The following is a 24746-nucleotide window of genomic DNA, read 5'->3' as shown; positions in this document are numbered from 1 at the left end:
CACTTGTAGGTTGGCGTGCTCGATCTCGGTAATTATGTCCCATTGCACGGGAGCCACCAGCAGGGTTCTGGGAATGATAGTGTTGGTAGTGTGTTGAAGTGGTTCCTTTGGTCTGACGAGAGAGAGGATTGGCTTTGGTGTTCTTGGTGCCTGGTCGGTAGGTTACTGTGAAGTGGAATCTGGTGAAGAAAAGAGCCCATCTAGATTGGCGTGGGTTTAGGCGTTTGGCTGACCGAATGTACTCGAGGTTCTTGTGGTCAGTGAGTAAGATGAAGGGTTTTGTTGCTCCCTCCAGCCAGTGTCGCCACTCTTTGAGAGCTAGCTTCATGGCTAGCAGTTCACGATTGCCCATGTCATAATTACATTCAGCGGGGGTCAACTTTCGGGAGAAGAAAGCGAATGGATACATTCTTGCTCGATCACCCTGGCGTTGGGATAGGATAGCACCTACTCCTGTGTTGGAGGCATCGACTTCCACGATGAATTGGCGTTCAGGATCTGGGTATCGTAGGATGGGAGCTGATGTGAAGAGAGTTTTGAGTTTATTGAATGCTTGACGGGACTCTGTGGACCAGTTCAGATGGGACGTTTGGCGTATCGTCATGGTGGTTAGAGGAGCTGCAACCGTGCTGAACCCTCTAACGAACCGTCTGTAGAAATTTGCAAACCCTAGGTAGCGTTGTAGTTCCTTCACCGTCTTTGGTAGTGGCCAATCCAGGACTACTTTGAACTTCTTCTCGTCCATGGCTACCCCCTCCTGACCGATAATATATCCTAAGAAGGATGTGCTGGTGCGATGGAACTCACATTTCTCAGCCTTGGCGTAGAGTTGGTGCTGGATGAGGCATTTTAGGACCAGTCTGACATGGTGAGTGTGTTCCTCCAAAGAGGTGGAGTAGATCAGGATGTCATCAATGTATACAATCACCCATCTATCCAGCATGTCCCGGAAAATGTCATTCATTAAGGACTGGAAGATGGATGGACTGTTCACCAGGCCAAACGGCATAACCAAGTATTCATAGTGCCCACTGGTGTTGGAAAATGCCGTTTTCCACTCGTCACCCTCACGGATGCGGATTAGGTTGTTAGCATTGCGGAGATCCAGCTTAGTGTAGAACTTGGCGTGGCGGAGCTGTTCTAATGCGGCTGGAACAAGGGGTAACGGATACCGAAACCTTGATGGTGTTGTCGTTAAGTCCACGATAATCGATGCATGGGCGTAGACCTCCATCCTTTTTCTTTACGAAGAAGAAGCCGGCTGAAGCTGGTGATGTTGAGGGTCTTATGAAACCTTTGGCTAGTTATTTTTCAATGTAAAGTTTCATGGCCTCAGACTCGGGTTGAGACAATGGGAAAATCCTCTCCTTCGGTGGTTTGGTACCGGGAATGAGATCTATGGCACAGTCAGTCGGCCGATGCTCAGGGAGTTGAGAAGCTCTCTCCTTGCTGAAGGCCAAGCAGAGGTCTGCATACTCAGGTGGTAAGTTTGTTAATTCAGGAACTGACGTCGAGATCTTTACCGTGGAGATTTCTGGTGCGGAGGTATCTGGAACGGATTTGGGAATTCGAGAAAATTTGGACAAGCAGTGACAGGTGGTATCCCATTGGATGATCCGACCCTCTCACCAGGAGATGTGGGGGTTATGGGTGCGTAGCCAGGGGAGTCCAAGGATGATGGAGTGGTGCGGTGCATGAATGACGTAAAATTGGATGGTTTCAGAGTGTAAAGAACCAATGTGCATTTTAACTGTTTCTGTGATGCGCTGAAATCTGCCCTCTCCGAGGGGTCGACCATCTAGCGCCTCCACTGTTAGGGATGAATGACAGGGAATTAGTTTCAGTTGGCAGTGTGAGGCAAATTTATGAGAGATCAAGTTTCCCGCTGCTCCTGAATCAAGCAGAGCAGTCGTGGGAATGACCTTGTTTTGGATAAGCAGGTGAACAGGGAGTGTGAAACTGGTAGTTGGGGTGTTAGCTTTGGGGTTGGCATTCAACGATTGGGAGTTAGATGAAGGACGAACTGGACAAGCAATCGACATGTGGCCTGATTGACCACAGTAGAGGCACAAATGATTCTGCATGAGGCGTTCGCGTTGCTCCGGGGTGAGGTGAGTAAACCCCAACTGCATGGGTTCGGGTGTGTTAGTGGTGGTCTGGAAGTAGCAAGGCACTGCTCGAACTGAGCGCCAGGAGCAGATGAGATTATCTACCGAAATGGTCAAGTCAATGTATTCGTTAAAGCTCCTCCCCTCATCTCGAAAGGCTAGTTTGGACCTGAACATGGTTTTCAGGGTGCTTTCTACCCAGTCAGTTTGAGCAGCGAGGGTACGAAAAGTGAGAGCGTACTCAGCCGTGGTTCTCTTGCCTTGTGAAAGACCCAGCAGTTGTTCGCCAGTATCACCTCCTTCAGTGGGATGTTCGAAAACATTGCGAAATTGTTGAAGGTAAGCCCCGAAGGTGGAAAATGAAAATCCATCCGGTCTCCAGACCACTGTAGCCCACTCCAACGCTCTCCCCGTGAGTAGAGAACAGACAAAGGCAATGCGTACAGAGTCAGTTGGGTAAAGTGATGGTTGCTGGTCCATGAAGAGAGTGCATTGCAGCAGGAAACCTCTACTTTTCGTGGGCGTGCCATAGAATTTCTCGGGGAATGCGAGTCGGGGGTTATTCGGAGAACTCACTGGAGACAGGGTGACATTTTGTGGTGGTTCAGCGGGAATGTTCGGCAATGAGACACGGAGATTCTGAAGAGCATGTACAAGATCTTCTGTGTGTGAAGTGAGACGACTCAGTTGATGGTGATGCATGGCCAGCTGTGACGCTTGTGCTGATAACTCAGTAGACAGTTGCATGATGGCCGCTGGATCGCTTGTTGGCGAAGTCTTCTGTAATGTGGTGCAGCACTGGTGTGGTGCGTGGAAATTATTTATATGTGTTTCTGTGAATGAGATGCAGGTGTGTGCAAAATCAGTCCCAGGTAAGAGGCATTATGGGAATTGGAGTTCGGTTATGATTAATATTCCGGAGACGGATCCCTCCGGTGGTGCGGAGGAGGCGGTACGGGAGCCTCTTCTGTAACATCAACAATCAATCAATCTGATCTCTTTAAAGATTGGTTTTAATTTTTTTTTTTGTAATTTAGTGTTTTTATTTATTTTGATAAAGTTTACACAATATTTTGCAATATAAGAAAGAAAACTTATACAACTACTAATTCCCCTATAACCACCCTAAAGATTGGTTTTCAAAATAATTGTTACACTTTGTTTTATCCCAGCATAAATGCTGTTTACCTACACAATAGCAGAACATAAGAGGAACAATTTTGTTTAAAGGTTGTATTTTAACATGAAATACAAATGTTTGCTACAGAGAGCACATAACATAAACTTAAATCCCTGACTAATCCACATAAAAATTCAAGGGAAGGAAAATGTAGCTTGTTCATTAACGTTTGTGGTATTTTTAAATGTACAGTATGTCTTTAAACTGTGGTCTTTGTTGTTTTAGACAAAGAAAGTATTAGACACATTTCTTATTATAATGTACTGTCTTTTTTCACTCTGTACATTTTTCTTTATTTACGTTCTTTCTTTTTTAATCAATATAAGTTATGAGTCGTCCTGTTGGGATAATTCTTTTGTTTTTCAGACTTTTGTATTTTATATTGTTACATTTTAAGAAGAATAAAATGTATCTGCCATATTAAAACCTATTTACTGTTTAACATCTTACTGTCTGTTTTGTTCCAGTCTAATCATTTAGCTGACAGAGAGTACAGCAAGAGAGTGGGAATGGGATCATATGCAGGCCGGATTGGAACCTGCATTCCTGTACAGCAGATTAGTAAAAAATCGTTCGCTTTGGTATAAAAGCATGACATTGGGCACAGATACTCTCTAAGGGCCACTATTTTGGAAAAAGGCGTTGGCTACTAAAAAATTCAGTTTTTTCAAGATGGCCGCCATTGCTATTCAATACTTATTATATAAATTATTCAAACAGTAATCCAAGCAGAACATTTGATACAAATACTCTCTAAAGGACATGTTAATGGAAAAAGATGCTTGTCCCTCAAAAATTCAAGATGGCTGCCATTTTTAAAGATGGCCACCGTTCCTGTCGAATATTAATCTTTTTAATTGTTCAAATGGTTATGCAAGCAGGGGCGTCACTAGGATTTTCATTTTAGGGGGGCTAAGCCCCCAATGAGGGTATGATTTTTTTTTAAATTATAAAAAAAGGTAACACTTTAGTTTAGGATCTAATGCTCACTATTAACCAGTTTCATTACCATGCAAAGGCAGGGTTTTATAATCACTGTGGTCCCAAATGTGAGGTAGGGCAGACAGGGGGGTTCTGGGTTTCCCCGAGAAGATTTTGATTTCTCTGATCTACATATTTTAAGATTATATGAAGGTGAAAAAAATTGGATATCAGATTTAAAACCATGTCAGTGGGCAGCTGATTATTTTTCTCTCCTCATCAGCATCACACTCTTTTTCTCTGTTTTTATCTTGCCCTGTCTCTTCTCCTCCTAAAGCTGAGCTTTGACTGATATAGGCTTTTCATTTTTGTCTGTCAGTGAAGAAAGTAAACATAGGGTCAACTGATATGTTGATTTTGCCTATGAATCATTTTCTCAGACAGCTACCAAAGCTAGGTAATTTAGGCATTCACAATATCTAGGCTACACATTCATTATTTATCTTATGCCTAATACAGGGCCGTAGAGACAGGGCTTTATAATAAAAGAGGTCCTAAATTTGAGGTTGGTAGGGGGTTCAAATTTTTTATTTCTCTGATATGTGCATTTCAAGACGTTTTTAAGACCAAAAAAAAAGGATAAGAAATAGCTATATAATAACCATATCAGTGGGCAGTATTATTTGTCAATACCTGCTCTCTCCTCATCTCCATAACTCTTTCTTTTTTTCTCAGTCACTTCATCCCTTTCTCTTCCCCTCCTAAAGCTGAGCTAATTACTACATTACATGAGTCACATTTATAGGCCTATTTTCAGTTAAAAATGGAGAAATTAGACAAAACTAACGAGTTTGCCTGATTATTTTTTGTCAGTCGTTTAACATTTATGACCTAAATAAATGTCAAATCTGAAATGTTAAGTTTAGCTACTTGCATCTTATCTCGCACTTGACCGTACGTGTTGAGTCGCACTGTTAAAATTCGCGCTTAGCAGCGTCTGTGAACATAAAGCCTGCCTACTTTGATATGATTGGTCATCTCAAATATTCTGACATTGACGAGCATTGACAGACCAATGAGGCTCAGATGAACACACACACACACACACACCCTGTCCTCTGTTTCTGACGTGCTCTCTGCTCGGCGCCACAATGCGCTGAATCTGATTATAACAAGACTGAAGCGAACACGAATTTGAGTAGCCTACATTAATCACAAATTTTTAGAGGGGCTAGGCAGAAGTTTAGGGGGGCTGAAGCCCCCCTAAAAAAGGGCCTAGCGACGCCCCTGGATGCAAGCAGAAAATTTGGCAGAAATACTCTTCAAGGAACACTCTTTTGGAAAAATGAATGTGCCACTCAAAAATTCAGGATGGCGACCTTTTTCAAGATGGCCACCATTTCTGTCAAATAGTCATAGGGTGCTTCTCAATATCCCTCCTCGTCTCCTCGCTCCTCTGTCCTCCATCCTATGACCCAGAAACCAATTAAGCACAGCCATCTTGAAGGACATCTCAATTCTCTAATTGCACCGCGAGGAGTCGAGGATGGAGGAGTGAGGAGGCTTTCAGAGGAGTTATGAGCGAGGATACACAGGTGTATCCTATGCGGAAGTATTTTATTGACTAAACGTGACGCACGTATACATTCTCCTCCCCCTTCACATCGGTCACAATATTTTTAATTTATAGTTTACCTTTGCAGTTTATATAAACCACACATCTCACATATTTCAACAGGGTATATTGCTTTATTATTATTCATTATGAATTTCTTAAATAACCAAACTTCAACAACATAAGGGCAGATCCTTTGAGCGCTGCTGATGACGCTGTGAAGTGATTAATGGCATATTTCCTGCCATTATCGAGTTATCGCTCGAGTGATCAAGTATTCCAATATAAAATATTATTCCAGTATAAAAAAAGCTTTCATTCGATTCCTCCGTCCTCATTTTCTTTCCTTGCGTCCTTCCCTCGCATCCTACAGGGGGAGGAGCTGAGGCGCTAGGAAAGGAAGCGAGGAAAGGAAACGAGGATGCACAAATAAGAAATGAGAAGCACCCATAATGTCTGCCTCCTCTCCTTTGACCTGTCCAGCTTAGTTAAACTTGCCAGGGATATAAATTCCCCGCCGGCATAGCACTCAGGTTCATTGAAGTACACAAGCTTCTCCACCACGGCAAGGTGCAGTCCACAGAGAGGAGGGGCCACTGTTAGAAAAAGGAAGTGGCCAGTAAAAATTCAGGAAGGAAAACATTTTTGAAGGTGGCTACCCTCCTTTCCTATGTTCATTGCCACTGTTTCCAAAAATTGATGTAAGGATTCAAGAGAAATGTTGAATTTTTTGGGTGGCCAACGCCTTTTTTCCAAAAAGTGACCGTTAGAGCGTATCTGTGCCAAATTTCATGCTTCTATACCAATTTGAATGATTTTCTTGAAATATGCCATTAATCTGCTGCACTATAAACACAACAGCTCTTCAATGGGTTATGAGCACTGTCCACTCGGTTGTGGCTCTTAACAATGCATTTCTGTTTTATGAATCAGCTCTGCAGCTATAACCATTTCTGTCAACATTTCAAATCAGTTTAAATGAAGGGAAAAAAACAGTTTATACATTCAAACTTTTTTTATTTCATGAGATTTTCATAAATAATAACTCATTGACATTTATTAAAGCAGCGGTTCCCCAAAACTAGTAACAGTAATCATAGTGATAAGTGCTTTGTTTTCAGAGAAAGAAGTTCTCTCTTAGAAACAAATCTTTAAACAGTAACATGGACCTTACAAATCCATCCATGCCCCATCCGCTAAAACATCACTTCATCCCTGACACAAAGAAGGCAAGTTCTGAATGTCTGTGCTGTATATATTACACACGATCAGTTCTCTTGCGTGCATCGAAAATTATAAATTAATCAGATATTTCATAATCAGCTTTCTGACTTTTACAGCCCAATACGTTACTTCACAGATTAGTATAAGAAAATGTACTTTTCAAGAATTTAAGTTCATTCATTTTAACATTTCACTCGCCAAACTATAAGAAATATAACTTTCTGCTTAAAGCAAGAGCACTTGTTGCATCCACATCTCATCTGAATTCAGATCCGAATAAGACAAAACGCCTTGAGACAACTTCACTGCTGATGCCAGTATGAAGGAAAGTTTCAATGCGCTGGACAGCTTTATGCCTATTGTCATGCATTAATATGTACAAATCACTGTTTTGTACAGTACTCAGCATGCAGATACTTCCTATGCTCATCTCATAACATAAGCAGATGTACGTTCACAAGCATGAGGAAATTCAGTGAACATATTTTTAAGGTTTTATCTGCACCTCAGCATTACAGACCATCTAAGATTCTGCATAAAGTAATGCAAAAAACTTTTCAGACTGAATATGAAACAGAAAGCAGATTTGTTGATCATGTGTTGGGGTGTGTCATATAACTGTCATGAGGAAATGTCAGTGGCATCAGAAAACACTTTGTGCAAGATGCTGTTTTACTTTTTTAAATACAATTTCATATCTTGAACATCACAAAAAAAAACTGAACTAGATCAAACGTGAAGGTAAATGTCCTCAAACATCACTCATGTAAGAGGAAACTAATTGTTTTTTAAATAACAGCAGCAGCAGTGATCTAACAAGAGTGTGTCCTCCTGACCACTAGGGGAAGATAAAAAAAGTATCCTGCTATCCTCTACAGGCACTCCTACACTTCTTCAGTTGTGTTAAACTCAAAACAAGGAAGTTTTAATTTAAAAAAATGCCTATTAAACAGTACATTTTACAGAATTTCTGGTTTACTGCATACATTGCATCTAAACATACATGTGTATCACAAAATTGTATCAACAAATGTCTGACATCAGTACTCAGTGTCACACAACCTAGTCCACTCTCACAGCAAAGTGAAGAGCACTCAGTTCTTCAGAGGAATGCTTATCTAATAAATAAATACATGAGATAATACACATAAAATGCTTGAAATGCAACTATTTTCACATAGGTCACCCTTACAAACACTTTTTTTTTAAACAGTGGCTTTGAGTCAATCAAACATTTATGGAGCCAAAAAGAGCACACAATAAAAAGTAGACAGAATTGTAAAGTGATGATATTACATTATTCTGAATTACAGTAAAAAAAAAAAAAAAAAAACATGATAAAGAACTGGCACTATGGTACCAGCATGCTTTTCATTTCTTACTTTAAACTTGCGTGTATCTCATGCACACATTTCAAGGTATAGTTCACTTAAAAAACGAAAGTTCTTGGACTGCACAAAATAATGCAAATTTTCTGCTGATGGCTAATATAACTATATTTGATTTTTTTTTAGAATGAATGGATTTTGTAGGGGAGTGCACCTGGATAGAATATATATATATATATTTTTTTTTTTAAAAAGATTCACCTTTTTGAGTGTGAACCATTGTTTTAAGGGCTGAACATGGGAAAACTTACAAAACGTGGGTGTTTTAATAACTTACTCAAACCTATATCAGACAGTAACTATAAAGTGAACTTATCTCTTTCCACTTAAGTTTTCATAGGCCACATTCCCACTGTTTTTGTGCTGTTTAGTTTATTGTGATTATTATTAAATAATATATGGTAATAATACTATTAAAATTATTTTATTTTATTGTAAAACCATCAAATTATTATACTAATATTTGCATCTTAGTCACTTTATTTCCAAAGTTAAACCATCAAGCTTTTATTTTGGCAAGTTGCCAGCAAATAAATATATGCACTTCCTGTTTTCAGAGTAAAGCATGGCACTGTATTCATTTAAATGCAATCCGCTGAAACTGGTAGTGCATATAATATTTATTTAAATAAATTGCAGCCATACCGCAAAATTTAATTTATTTCGATATACTGTGTAGCCCTAGAAAATTATTTGCTCACCCATATGTCAAAAGACTTTCTTTATTCTGTAAAACTGTTTTTTGTAGAATGTTTCAAATGTTTTGTCCAAACGATTAAATATCATTGGATCTGATTGACTTTCACTGTCTGAACATCATCTTTTGTGTTCCACAGAATACAGAAAGTCGTACAGGTAAATGATGACAGTTTTCATTTTTGGGTGAACTATACCTCTATTTCAATGTTTCATCCCACACTGCATCCAGTAAGATAACCATACTGACATCAGGGATGCGGCCTGACTGTTGTGTTGTAAATATTGAGCAGTTTCTGAGATGTTGGAGTGGTCATCTTTAAGTCTGGGCCTCTGGCAGAGGTAACCCTGGCTCACAGGTTGCAGTGGATAGAGCCAGACCCGTTGCTCCTCGACAGAGCAGTCCCTTTGCTGTGGCTGCAGACGCTTCCCCTCTTTTGAAGTTCCTGTAAGGTCTTCTTGGAGGTCCACGGTTTGAGGGAGGTGGTCCACGCAGGCACAAGGAAGGGAAGCTGAACCCAGCCAGACAACAGGCCGGACATGACATGACATCGTCTTGTTCATTAGTGGGCGGTAAAGGCTCCGGGGCGGGGCCTTGGTATCCTTTGAGTCTAGCCCATGCAAACGGCCGGCCAGGCCTCAGCAGTCCATTGTTGTTGTCCAAACGGGGAAGGGGAGGTAATAACGTTGGTCCGTTTGAGATGGGCTTAGCCCAACCATTGGATTTTAAGGACGGGGAATATGAAGAACCGCTAATCAGCCGCTTTCCTGACACGTTTCCTTCTGCTGTGTCGGGCGAACTACTACAGTCCATGGGCTCTGTGAGGTTCAGACCCTCCTTCTCCACCTCTTCCTCCTCCTCTTCTACCCGTTCTAAAGACACCATATCTAAGTCGAGAACCAGGCCTGAGTCCTCCACCTCATCTTGCCGTCCTTCTGCCTCTTTCTCTTTCATTCCATCTCCCAGTTCTTCATTTCTCTCATCCTCTTCCTCTTGATCCCGGAAGGGTAGCTGTCGACCCAGATCAGGGGTGCACGGCAGAGACCGACACCTTCGAGGGGGTCCTCGGAGCCCCGGGCTCCCGTTTAGTGGTGGGGAGGCACAAGGGTCTGGAGGTGGTGGAAGGGTAAAGGTAAGAGAGATGACAGATTTGCTAGGGGTGTCGAACAGCTTGATGCGACCGCCGTTGAGGTCTTGGCGAAGAGAGAATGGGTTGACCCGAGCAGGAGTGCCTAAACATGGTGATGTGGCAGGGGGCAATACGTCTGACTGACTACGTGACAGGCGCTGGTCACCAGGATAGCATGGTGAGCTTCTTCTCCTATACGGGCTGACGTCAATGGCAATGGGTTCTGAGGAAACCACAACAATGACATAATTTCTTTAAGAGTGGTAAAGAAAGTGTTGTAAAAAGAGTTCAAGTTTAAACCAGTAAATTTACTTTAAATATATATATATATATATATATATATATATATATATATATATATATATATATTTTAAATTTGCATATAATATACACAGCCATTCAAAAGTCTGGGGTTGGCAAGAGTTTTTTTTAGAGCTTTATTTGTTCAAAAATACAGTAAACAGTAATTTTGTGAAATGTACTTAAAATTTTAAATAACCAGTCTTCAGTGTCACATAATCCTTTAGAAATCATTGTATTATTTGGGGCTTAAGAAACATTTCTTATTTTGAATGTTAAAAACAGTACAACTTAAGAATTTTGATTTATATATTTGTTTAAAAACTGCATTTATTTAAAATAGAATTCTTTTGTAATATTAAAAAATGCCTCTACCATCACAATTTAATGCACCCTTGATTAATAAAAGTATTAACTCTTTAAATATATATATATATATATATATATATATATATATATATATATATATATATATATATATATATATATATATTAAACTGACCCCACACACAAAATATATGCACGTGGGCTTAAAATCAATTATTTATTTATTTTAATTAATAATTATAAATAAAAATTCATTACACTGATTTAGCACACTGATTTCCTGGCCATGTTGGCTGCCTATGTTACTCGTAACACTTACCTAGGATTACTGGAACTTCACTCTTCACTCTTTCTCTCTCGTTCCTCTCAAGTGTCACAACTATTTCAGAAAAGGCAGGGCGACTATCTGCACTCATCTACCATAGACATAAAATAACACATAAAAAACGATCTCACTGAATAACTTGAACAGTTTTATACAGATCTACAGTCCTATGTGTTTTTGAATTTACAGTTTTATTTCATGTTTGGGTAGTACGTAGCTTACATTGCAGCAATTGACAGCCAGGCGAAGGAATGGAGGTGGACAGTCTCCTACCATATGCCCAAAAGCTTCCACATCCAGTCCAAAATCCTACAGTCAAACAGAACATTTTATTTCATATCTATTACACTGACCAGGCATCTTCAGACATAATACAAAAACACACATAGACTTGAGATACTTGAGATACATATTTAACTTCAATAATGAACAACGTTTTGCTTTCTAAAATAAAATGAACTATGAAAAATCTATTTTATAAAAATATGCGACATGCTGCTTGACCAGCAGAGGGAGGCAGTGCTCTAGTGGTCATGCTCAATTTAAAGTCAGATTTAGATTAGATGTTGATATACTTATCATTATATAGTTATTCATATGCAGATGCATCATGTTTATAAAAAAAACATGGGAGAACTGTGACAAGGCCAAAATAAATGTAATTATTTCTGCATTAAGTTTGTTTTGTTTACAGATACAGAATACAATTTTACAATCTATACAATTTAATAAAATTTTACAATAGCAATATTTCTGTTATAATTACCTAAACAATAGACTTTTAATAGACTGGAAATAGACTTTCAGACAAGATTTAAGTTTTTGTCTTTGAACAAAATTTTTGTCTTTAAACTTAAATTTAGCAAAACTGATACGTGATTTTTCACACAATCTCTAGGCTTGGTCTATATCTGATAAACCAGCTTATGATTCTATGCTTGACTCTGTGTTTCATGTGGTGTTGTACAGCTGTATGATGTACCTCTGTCCGTGGGAGAATATCTGGGTCAGCCTCAATTCGAGCAATAATCTCACAAAGGATTATTCCATATGAAAAGACATCCGCCTATGGTATGAACATGACATAAATAAAGTTACACAAGCACATGAGCAGAGTTGGACATTGATTTGTTAGTTTTCAAAGACAGGATACCTTCTCATTGTATAGCTCTCCTCTTAACATTTCTGGAGCCATCCAGTAAGGGGAGCCCACAACTGCCAAAGGCTGCTTTTCAACACCATCACTGTAGACGAGCAAAACAAACATTTCATGCATTTCCTCAATCACTATTCAAGTTATGTTTGGAATAACATTCTGAATATAGTCTTCCCATATAAATGTAATACTTTTGCTTGTATTTCTGGGTTAAATGTGTGTCATAAATCTGTATTATTTCTGTTATATGTAAGATAAGGTATGCACTAACCTATAATCAGGGATTTTCTCTGCCAGCCCAAAGTCCCCAACCACAGCTGTAAAAGCACCATTGTCACAACGCACCAGACAATTCTGTAAAAGAGTGTATATTTTAATATTCTGTATAGTCTTAACTTTTTTTTGTCCAATAACTGTAACACTTTGCAGCAAAGCACAGTGAGTAGACATAGGTGCTGGTTAGGGTTGCCAACTGTTCCGTATTAATACAGAATCGCCCGCTTGTTTAAGACATCAAAGCAGCAGTAGTGTAGTCTAGGGTATACGTAGATATATGCTATTTGACCACCTAGTTTTAAAGGAATTTTGCGAATACTAACTTAAATATGAGAGACTATACATCTATCAATAGCAGTTCAAGGAAGACTTTAAAACCAAGCAAAATCCTATGCTCCAGCTTCAAAGCCAGTGGGACTCATTACTAATAGCAATTCTGTTTCACCATCAGCGTTTTGATTGAAGCAAAACAGTTTGGCCGAATTCAGACAACATGGTTACTGTTTATGAGCCCCATATCCAGTCACACAACATCCAGCCATACAGTTTAATATATACATATAATATATCCAGTAGTCAAAATTTGAGGTGGATCAAAACCATTCATCAAAGTTATACATGAATTTTGAACAATGACCGTTCTTGTCTTAGGACAACTTTGATGAACTTTTTTGATCCACTTCAAATATTGACCAGTGTATATATATATATATATATATATATATATATATAGATATAGATATGTGTGTGTATTTATGTATATATAAGAAAATTTGCTTTTACGTGCATATGATATGCACTTTATGGCGTGTAATACGCACGTACCCCACACCACTAATCCTACCCAAGGGGTTTGCAATGCGAGATATAACACAACGAGATATTAATAACTGATTATGCTGTAGTCAATGTATGCTTTTTCCTGTGAGCTTTTTTTATTTTTTATTTTTTTACTATTTTTTCTATAGTAAAATAAAACATTTACCTGTAGTTTACCCATTTTTTAATTAAATTAAATTGTACAAATAGGTTAAGCAAAAACAAATATGTTGCTGTCTGAGATTGATTTTAGCATTTAATCAGCCAAAAAATTACACACTTAACTGCAAACACTGAAATGGCATACACTATGTGGTACAGTACAACAATTTTGAGAGTCCTTTATACGGTTCATTATTTTCCCATAAAGAACCAAGATTGTCCCTTATTTTCCTTTGCTCAAATTGGCAACCCTAGTGTTAATAGAATAAATCAGTGCATTGTAATTGTGTCTGTACCTTAGATGTAAGATCTCGGTGGAAAATGCCCTTGCTGTGTAGATATTGCAGCCCTCTTGCAATGTCCAGAGACAGACCTATCCTCACAGTCCATGACAGATATATGTCACTGTCCAGCAGCTGCTCCAAGTTGCCCCCATTTATGTACTGTAAATGTAGTCACACTACAGTTATAATCACATCAACCAGACAGTCCATTAACTCCTGTAGTCTGGATTTCTGTGCAGTGTCTTACCTCTGTTAGAGCATGAAGCTGTCCTTCGTGAACACATACACCCAAAAACCTAAAAAAAGACCCAAGGTAAGTATTGGATTTATTTTTATTTTTATTTGCATTCCTTTTGTAAATATGCATTTTCTTAACCTCTGATAATTCCCCCATGGGATACATAAAACAAACAAACAAATAAACAAAAATATACCACCACAATCTTATTCTCATCACATTCAGTTCAGACTAATACAACCACACGACTCAAGTAAATATAAAAATATAAAAACTGGTGTAGTGCTGCCATTGAACAGTAATGCAGTAAACAATTCGTGGTAGTGTTGGGAAGCATTTCATATAGGGCTGGCTGGGCAATATGAAATTAGTATTTTTTAAATCGATAATCGCCTTCAAAAAATATTGCGATATCCGATTACATCGTCAACCCAAACCTTGCCAAAGATAACACAGCTGATATACACCGTAAACATAAACCATTATGAGTTTGACAGCACTAATTGATAGCCTGCGTTTCAGTTAGTTTAATTTAATTATTGAAACGTTAAAGGTTTTTGGTTAGTTTGAGCTGAAACTAACATAACACATTAGCTTTGTTGTTACTCTATGTAAGTGTTGCAAATGAGTTAAAAACTGGTCTTATCGAATTTGTTTAAAATTTTGTTTCGTGAGAAGAACTGTTGAATACAATTTAACAACCCAATTTTAAGTTAATGGTGAAGGTGGACATTCTGGTGGTTATTGTAAGAATGATAAATGCTTGCTGATGTCACATAGCAATGTGTCTTGCCTATTTTACCATAAAATTATTTGTTTCTTCCTTTTTGGCATTATCGCCAAATTTCAGGATCATTAGTTGAATTTTCCTTAATTATAACTTGTATAGCGCTGTTTTTAAACTTGTATGAAAGTTATAATGTATATATATAAATCAGGGATTAAAAACAAATTGGTTCGTTCTCCATGAGGAAAAACGGCAAGGTTATTTTTTTTTCTTCCTGGTTAGAGTTCCAAAGTCTCCTTAGGTCACTTATAACAAAATAAAAATTACTGCTTTATTTATTTAGAAACAGAAGTAATTTAAAATGATATTTATGTATTTTGCTTTTCATTTTTTAATCTACAAAAAAGTATAATGCTCCTAATAAGCTATAACAGAGCTGCCTGTAAACTCCAAACCTAAAGAAAGAAAGACCTCAAGGTGGATTTAACTCCAATTTTGGATTTTACTGAATATTTGAGTATTGGCATGAGCTATTCAAAGCACCGCAATTTCTTCATCTTTTTGCAATATAACTAAATTGTATATATAAAATAATTTTAATTACAATGGTCATGTTTGTATTTATTATGTACACAATTTCAATTAATATTCAGAAACAGATGCCGTTACATAGAGTGCTACTATTTTATTAATTTTTTCCTGTTTTTCTGCTTCAGTAAATAGACATTGTTACTTTCGAAACTCTTAACCTGCCATCATCATCATCTTAGGAATCTAAACATGACAGACTACCAGACCAAATAGGGACATTGCAGCTGTATACGTTGCGCCTAGAAGCTGCCCAGAACTTAAAGGAGGAATTAGGGGTGTCCATGGTTAACCGATTAACCGATTAACCGTTAAAAATTGCGTAACCGAGTGAAACATTTTGCTTGGTTAAGTGGCGTCAATGGCGTGCATTGAATTTAGTTGCATTACATTTTTGCACCGCCAGAGCGCTCCCAGACATTTGAATTGTCCACAAGAAGTTCACTTTTCATAATTTTAAGGCCGTAAATAGGCTTTCATTTCTCAAATAGTGTAATGTCTTAATTTTAGTTTGAATAGGTCTTAAATTAAGGAAAGACGAGGTGTATTCGCCTTGCTGAGGGGGATGTGATCAAATCCTGGAGTGGAGCGAAAGCACGTTCCTCTCTCCACTCTAAGCATTCTGTGATCACTTCGATAACAGTCCACTCCTGGTTTTCAATTCCCGCTCACAGAAAAAAACTAACATGTAAAAAGACCGCTTACAAGTAAACATTTTTTTAATAGTTGGTTGGGATGAGTAGCCTAACTGAGTAGCCTATTTAATTGGAATATCAAATAGGTTGTGCGATTATTTAAAAAAAATCTCCATGTTTTCGGTGCTCACGCGTTCATGTAATGTAGCCTGGGTTGCGCTGCCAATAACCTAAAAGCTGTCAAAAAGAACAGGCAAAAGTAATGATTATGAATATGTCAAATATAGCAAGGAGACATTTTAATTGTTTGCAGGCCCACTCAGCTGGAAAGATGAAGTTGACAATGCTGATTCGCGATCTTCGCAGTGAACGCGCCAGAGAGAAATGCACTTTTCATACGGATTACATAAGCAGAGAGCAGTCTGTTTTCTTTCGTTTTGAATTGTTGTGTTTAAAAGTAGACATTTCAATATAGATTTATTTCTCAGGTCTGTGAGACAAGTAGGCTACCTTATAGCCTACGCTGAGTTTCGGAATTCGTTTATGAGATGAGCTCCAGTTCACGCGCCGGCGGCTCCGTATTATCTAATGTCTGCTATATTTACTTCTTATTTCCAGGTAATTGGTTGATGAAACATTGATTAAAATTAAGATACAATTAATACAAAACGAAATTCACTTTAAAGAAAGGCTTTGTGCATTCTGTTTGAGGTCTCTGTGAAAGTTTTAGTGCCGCTGCCAGAACTGCCACGTCCCATTGTTTGTTCCATATAAATGCGAACACGAAAAATAAAATAAAATGAATATTTTATGTCCTGGGGAGAACTGGCCCTTCTTCATTCGGCAGTAGTACTTTTGGTTTGTGCAGTGTAATTCACAGAATTAGGTAGCCTAAAACAATATTTTGCCACCTAAAAGTTAAAGATGTTTTGTGCAGTTATTAAAGGTGTTAAAAATGAACTACCCCTTTCTCGTGTGTCTCTATCTCGGGGTTGCGGCGCGTAGACTATGGTTAACCGAGTATTAACCGCTAAGGGCCTCGGTTAACGGTTAATGAAAAACTTGAAAACGTGCAGCCCTAGGAGGAATTGTTTTTATTTTACAGGGTGGCAGTAGTTTGGAGGACTCTGTGGAGGAGTTTATCAACATCAGCCACTGTGCGACGTGTGATGGCGGTTTCTGGTGTGGGCTGGACAAGGACGTCAATTTCGCTCTATGGGTGGATGGATCCTCCTTTGTCACTGGCAAAGTGGTGGATAAGAACATTACGTTCCAGCCCCACCCAACATCCATAGACATGTCACCGAGCTCAAAGCCCAGCCAGCCATCATCCTGCAAGACGGATACAATGCCAGAGCCCCCACAGTGAGTCTGACCAGGTGTGTGAGCTGATAACATCTGTACCAGTGGGAGTATTGGTGGAGCTGTAACCTGAAGCATGGCTGATCGATTGGGAAACAGATGCAATGCTCCCAACCCAGCCCTGTCCTGTTTCTACTGTGTTGACACCATCACCGCTGGTCTCTCCACCCCTCAATCTTCTTTTCCATCACCGCTAATCCCACCCAGCCTCCCTCTCTTGCCTCCTCATCCAGATTCAGTCAACCTTTCAGCCCCACCTCAGCTGGTTCCCTTATCTTTCCCCTGATGCATTGCTGCAGTTTCACCTAAGTAAGTGGCTCCCCCGGCTCCGCTTCCAGCTTCTGTGCCCATCACTCCATTTCAGCTCCCTCGTTCCACCGGCTTCACATGGGTCAGACGTCACCCCTCCTATGCCACGGACTTACATTTGCTGCGATCCGTCTCTCCGACCCGACGGCTCTGACTCCGCCCTCTTTTTTGGGCCACCTCGGCCCAGTTGCTCCGCCTCAGTCCTCTGGTATCCCGGTTCCACCTCAAGGGGTCAGTGATGCAGCTCCGCCTTGGTCTCCCTGAACCCACGGTGTCACTTGGATCCATTAGCTCTCCGTCTGCGCCTAGGGCTTTACTGTCAGCAGCTTCTCGATCGGTCGTCCCCTGGATGTTGTCAGTTGAGACTCCATCAAGCCACCTCCCTCCGTCGACTCCGCAATGGGCCTTAATCCTGATTGTGCTCTGGTGTAACACCTGGCCACTCCTCCCATCCTCGCCTCCTTGGTTCCTACCACCATGCTTCCTTCCACCGGGGCTTCCTCCTTCACCAGTCCCTTGTCCACATCCGAAACCACCTCCTCAGCCATTTTACGGCTGAGGCCGCGCCTTCCCAGAGGGGGCGTTCTGTCACGATTACGTTCAGTTAGTTTCCCTTTCATGGACTTTTACTTTGTTTATCGTCTGTTTCCTGTTTTCTTTGTTCTAGTTTTCCCGCCAGTCATCTCCATGGATATTCATTTAATTATCACAGCTGATCATTATTGAGCTTGTTATCATTGAGTATTTAAGTTCCTCATTCCTTGCTGTTTGACTGGTATTGTTGGTGTTCGCTATGTACGGTCTCAAGTTGTTAGCTTCTGTAAATAAACCTTGTTACAATTTTGAAGTAACAAAGTAAAATAATTCACTGTCAAGATCATTGAATTATTTTCTTTTTCTTTTGTTCTTTGATTAACATTTAATGACAGGTGCCAGCAGGTATAGCTATTAGGCTGCTGTCAATGCACAGATCCTGTTTACAGGCGGCTCTATGTGCACGCTTTGGATGCGTGCACAGCATAGAAAACAGCTTGCAAGTACAGAAATATTCTGTTTTGTGGATCACATTTTAAAAAATCACATTAAAATGCGCACACAGGAAACGATAAGCAAAATTTTATAAAATTATTATCAGTTTCTGACCTTAATTACATAGTTGGAATCGATGTTCTATTCCTAACACTACTAACTACTAGCCTAGTCTATAGAAAATATTTAATCCATGCTATTGCATGTGAATAAATAGGTGTATGGTAACTATGGGGCTATGTGAAATATATGTCATTTTTTCCAGATATTGTCGATGATCATCTGGTAACTGACAGTTATAATGGACATGATACTCGACATTGTCGATATACGATACTATTTTCATATCGCCCAGCCTTAATTCCATACATACAGAGAGAAGTATTCCGTCTTTTTTGTATAACAAAACATTTTTTAAAAAGGGAAAAAAGGTGAGTGCCACACCTGAGGATGTTGGGGTGGCAAAGGCGGTTCATGAGTTGCACCTCTCTCAGCATGTTGGCTTTGTTACTGGCCATTGTGTTCATCTTCAGAGCCATCACCTGTCCTGTGATCCTGTGCTGCACCTGCAGAATACACACACACACACACAGGCATAATGATTTTTATACAGAATAAATTGTATATTCTATTCCCTAACCTTCAACCTGCCCATCACAGAAAACTTGCAGCATTTTTTCCTTTTCAAAAAAATATAATTTTGAATGATTTGTAAGTTGTTTTTTCTCATGGGGGACCAAAAAATTTCCCCACAAGATACAAAAAAATTCTGGTATTACTATCCAATGTATAGAATACCTGATCCACTGATTCAGTGACACTACTAAAAAATAAATATTTTGTATGATGCACATAGTAGACCAGAAATGCCCAAACCAAGGTCCATGACCTTTAATTTGTCCCACCATGCCATATTAAAAAAAAAAAACATGCCACAGAAGCATAACTTTGATTTAATTAAACTTTTTGTTTTAAAATTTTTGTAAAAATGTCAATATTATTATAATATACTTGGATATAGTGCAACATTTACTTTCAGGCCACGGTGCTTACACAAGTTTGATTTTTGTCCCTTTGTAGTAAATGGTTAGGGCACCTCTGCAGGTGACACCTTTTAGTTTTCTTTGGTCAAACTAAGGTAAGGCAGTATATATTATTAATGTATTTTTTCCACAGAAGATTATTTTTTTTCTATGATTGTATTTCTTTTATTGCAATAAACTGAACACAGCATAGCCTGTATATACTCCAATACAGGAGATAAAACTATAAGTTGATTTCCTGACTCAAATTTCCATACCACGTCTTTTTCATTGAAAGTCACAAATAATAATTTTGTTAATCAATATCAAAAAGCTTCTGCATCTATAACCTGTAGAGTGCTTATATCTAATTCTTTACATATTCTCATGAAAATCATGGATACATAGCCAACATAGACATAAAAAAATATTATATTATAATATAATTGTTATATTATAATGTAAAACCTTCCACAGCTGGTCTTCACAACAGGGTAAGTGCTTGATGGGTCATGCCATTTAGTCGTGTAGATGCTCTAATTGAGGATAAAATCTACTCACATTTGTACAAGCGTATCCAAAGCTTTTTCTGGGCCTAAAAACCCAGAATTACTCTGAACCATGTCGATTAAAATGAGCAAAATATAGGAGTTGAGGATAAAGAATCTAGTGGTGATAGACAAAAGAAGCTGGGATTTGTATGCACAATAATACAATAGCTGTCTTTAAGTTAAATTAAATATGTCTTTTTGGTTTGTATTATTGTGAGAGAGTAAGACAGAGATCCAGTGCAGTATGCTGAGTATTAATAGTCATTAGGCACTAATAAGCTTTCTGGATTTCCCGTCATCCCACCTCACCAGCTGGAATCCCAGACATCATTACAATGACGTCACATGCAAAACTTAACATGGGCTTCACCCACTCCTACCATGATCCATCACCAAACACCACAGCGTACACCATTCCACGTTTATAAATCAGATATCGGACTGAAGTTGATTTATAACTATTTGCAAACCGTATGTCAACAAACAGTACATTCATATTTCATACTTAACAAAGACTCATTTGTCAGTCAGACATAATTCTTCTATGACACCATTTTGTTCCAAATAAATTTTAATTAATGGTGACATCGTAAAAGGAAAAAAGACAAACCACTTTCAGCATGAAACATTACATATTAGAAGTTACATGCTTAGCTTTTTGCAAAGTTTTAGTTGTCTACTGTTAGACAACATATTCAAAAATCTGAGCGAAAACAGCTGTTTTTTTATTTATAGAGATCAAAAAATCATATCACATATTTTCAGACCTCACGAGTTATTAGTTATGCTCACATATCTGCAGTTCTGCAAAAATATGTAATACTGATGTAACTAACCACTAATTAAGAATAAACAACAAGTACTAAATAGCTGTAATATTATGTAATAATGTCATTATGTATTAATATTATTTATGAATTACTACTATTTTTTTAAATTATTAAATTTGGGATGGTTTGACTTTAACTTTATGACAGTCAGTTGTGGTCAGGTTTGACTTACATCAAAATTATTTTAAACAAGTAACCCAGAATATTTTTCATAATTCGCTTACAAGAAAATCAGAGCCGCCAACTGTTGATAGAAGCAGAAGACATGGGCCAATAAACACACACATACCCCTCTGTGATCTGTCTACCCCCAGACAGATTAGGGCAGGTTGGTAATCTGATTATGCTGTCGAGTGGAACCGTCCTGTCTTATAATTAATCACAGACACCACTGCTCTTAACATGGACAAATATGACACTGTTATTATATACAACACATGATTTGAGAAGCAGTGATAACTGAAGCTACACATCGTAGTTCATGAGACTTTAGGGCTTATATATATATATATATTTATTAAACAGAATTTTTTTTGGCATATTATGATCATGATACTAAAACAAAAACGTAATATTAATTATGAATTATTATTAATATTATATTTGCTGTTAATAATAACAACAGCAATGATTTTTAATAATACAAATTATTAATTATTTTTATTATTTCTCACAATGTAATCAAACGACACATTAAATAAAAATATTGTTATTTATAAAAGTTACTTTGCAGTGAATACCACTGTTGGGTTGTATTCTTTGAGACACACAAAATGGTTCCATTTATTGGCAGAAACAAAATAATAATAATAATAATAATAATAAACATTTAAAAAGTTTAAGTCGATAATAAGTGTGAATATCCGTTACAAAAAATATACAATCAATGCTATTTTGAATTTATTTCGCTAGCCTCCTGAACTTTGTTAACGATCATAATTATTTATGGTATATCCATGGACTGTTTAAATCATCATGTAAAGTCCCCTGCTTTCATCCCAAACTTGAAGTCATCAAAAGGTGCAACCAATTATCTATCAGGCATGACCACTGCAGTATGACAGTGGTATGTGGTTAAAAAGAGGATAGGTTACCTTAAAGACTTCTGAGAAGAACCCAGAGCCGATTTTTTCACAGAAAAAATCGTCGATTCGTGCCAGGCTGGACACCGCACTTCGCAGTGCCCGGTACGATGACGGCCGCATCCGGTTGGGCCCGTAAAGGGCATGAAAAGGTTCTTGGTTTTCATCTTGATCCATTATGATGGACAGGCAGGCAGCAGGTCCCTTCAACGCAGCCAAATATCCAAAGTCCAAATATCCATATCCCGAGTGAAATGGGCTACAAATAATCACTTAAAAAGGCAGCTCAGTGACTAGTAAAAGAACGTGAAATACTGAGTACCACATATAATTACTCGATTAAATATTCTCCAAAAAGGGTAAATAAGTGCACGTGATGAAGAGTGCGCTCGGGCTGTTTCGCGATTGATGCGGTTGCCATGTTTCATATTCCTATATTCCGGTCGTTAAATCAGTAATTTACTCCAAAGAGGTTGTGCGTTATCGCTCGTAGTTCCAGATATGTCCTCCCCAATATCTGTAGCTTAACTCCCAACAGCTTTTACAAACAAATCCTGCAAAAAAAGGTTTTAAAATAAGTAATGTATCATTGCTCCTTTAAAAGAAAAAAAATAGTCACGTCTGATATATGAAATGAAGCCCGATAAATGGCGACAGAACGAGTAAAATTGTTGAGAGGCAGCATGTAGGGAAAATCTTATTGCAAGCAAAATAATAGAGCAAAATAATGCCAGTGGCAGTAAGAAATGCGGTGTGTCCGCACCATCTGTCAAGCCTGGCTACAGAGAGGATCCATTGCGGATTGTTTCTGACCGCTATATCAGGGCTTGCTCTGAATGCAATTAATGTTTCGCCTTTATAAACTTTTAAAGCGACTACCGTTTTACAGACTAAGCTGAATATTATTTTCTATAAGACATGCGAATTTATAATAAAAGCATCTTTAAGCGTGCACATGCAACCAAGGACGGCATGCACGTAGCCGGGCCCATGCGGCTGCCAAAGAATATGGCACTGTACCTGATTTCAGTAAGATCGAAGAAAAAATACTTTCTCGTTTGGGGACCAACGTTGCATTTAGCAGATCTTCAATGTTTTGTCAACATCTCGTTCGCAAGCTGTCACTGTCCGTCTCGGCCATAGTGTAACGCTTATGCCGCTTGTAAATATGCCCGTTCCGTTCATTGGCGAAGAATAGGGGCAGGTCTTGGCGAGGCTGGACATTGCGCGTCGAGCATGCGCACTTGCGCAGTACATGCTCCAACGTAGGCCTGTGTGATTCTGCACTATTTAGGTAGGCTACTTTCAGGAGAATGACAGTGTCCACAAAACAATGGGACGTCACGGGCTGCAAGTCATGGAAATTATAGCTTAATCGAGTTCGAAAGCATTTTAAGTATTTTAGCCAAGATTTGCACAGCAAGAATAAGTTTACATTTGCCTTTATTCTTGATGAGCTTTCGTATTTGGGCTTCTGGTTGGCGGCATCATACGTCAATCAAGAATTAAAGCCAATGAGCGGGCAGTACGCTGGCGTTGCTGAACCATGATGTCACTTTTACATTTCAATTCACAATGCAACGTTAATAACATTCAGACAGCGACCGCGATGATATCATCGTCGTCGTGAGTCAGCACTGCAGTACGAAAAAAGGCCACTAACCCATTATTTGAAATGAAACTAAAGTATTATATCAATTTGGCCACTGTTGTGGAATCCCTTGTGCTTCCTCTGATATTCTGGTGAACTCCTCTTATCTGAAGCCACTATCTTTTACCATCTAAATTAAATCAGACTAAATTATTGTTCCAAAATAATTGACAAATTATTGCTTTGTCTTCAATGTCATTATTAAAATGCGCTGCCCAAGAATTTGCATTTAAAATGAAATATGTATAGTTAAAAGCTAAATTTGAACTTAAAACTAAGCTACTGTAGCAACACAAGTTTTTCTTTTAAATGAACAAATTGTATTCAATAAGTGAGTATATTAAAACAAAACAACATCAAAACAACATTATTATTACTCTGTCATTTTTAAAATAAAATATAGGCCAATTAATTTTACTTGCATAGACTTTTACTTTATTTTTATTTTTTTATTGGAGAATGTACATAACAAGACAGGGAACAATCAACAATGTAAGACACTTCCATTGAGTCTAACACAGAGTTTAAATTTGGGAAGGAAATAAATGTTCACTTTCAGATGAAAAAGATGATCAAAAGCCTGAATCTGCCATGGTTCACCAATAAGTGGCAGCAGAGAGAAATGTTTACATCTCTTTCTGCCCTTTATAATTTTATGTTGTTGTTGTTGTTTACATTATTATTAATATGTTTTTCAATTTATACTTACAAAATGTGAAAAATGTGTGAAAATGTGTCAAGAACTTGATGTTGAATTCTGCAATTTTGAAAGTTCAATAAAAAAAAAAAATACTTGTCTTGGAGCTACTTT

At 38.3% G+C, this 24746-nt stretch overlaps 1 protein-coding gene across 1 annotated transcript; it reads right to left on the bottom strand.

The window, feature by feature from the left end:
* Positions 1 to 6820: 6820 nt before the first annotated feature.
* tesk1a (testis associated actin remodelling kinase 1a) lies at positions 6821 to 23508 on the bottom strand. The gene is made up of 11 exons (XM_077246596.1): positions 23305 to 23508; positions 22297 to 22838; positions 19244 to 19365; positions 14159 to 14207; positions 13924 to 14070; positions 12642 to 12724; positions 12368 to 12458; positions 12197 to 12280; positions 11437 to 11523; positions 11209 to 11305; positions 6821 to 10485 (listed from the first exon to the last, which is right to left on the bottom strand). The coding sequence occupies exons 2-11, from the start codon at positions 22459 to 22461 to the stop codon at positions 9452 to 9454; spliced, it is 1959 nt and encodes a 652-aa protein (XP_077102711.1). The 5' UTR covers positions 22462 to 22838; positions 23305 to 23508; the 3' UTR covers positions 6821 to 9451.
* Between the last annotated feature and the right edge of the window lie 1238 nt (positions 23509 to 24746).

Source organism: Siphateles boraxobius, unplaced genomic scaffold (genome assembly GCF_051911475.1).
Source record: "Siphateles boraxobius isolate OS27281-9 unplaced genomic scaffold, OSU_SipBor_1 29, whole genome shotgun sequence".
Classification (NCBI taxonomy): domain Eukaryota; kingdom Metazoa; phylum Chordata; class Actinopteri; order Cypriniformes; family Leuciscidae; genus Siphateles; species Siphateles boraxobius.
Note: the sequence above shows the minus strand (reverse complement) of the source record. Positions and strands in the feature narration are given on the sequence as shown.

What these genes read in the sequence shown, in the direction of transcription:
- tesk1a (XM_077246596.1), bottom strand. Translation starts at nt 22,461, where the DNA reads ATGGATCAAGATGAAAACCAAGAACCTTTTCATGCCCTTTACGGGCCC. An exon ending in TGGCTGTCAATTGCTGCAAT is followed by an intron (nt 11,306 to 11,436) that starts GTAAGCTACGTA and finishes TGTCTATGGTAG; the next exon opens with ATGAGTGCAGATAGTCGCCC. An exon ending in TGAAGTTCCAGTAATCCTAG is followed by an intron (nt 10,486 to 11,208) that starts GTAAGTGTTACG and finishes TGGTTTCCTCAG; the next exon opens with AACCCATTGCCATTGACGTC.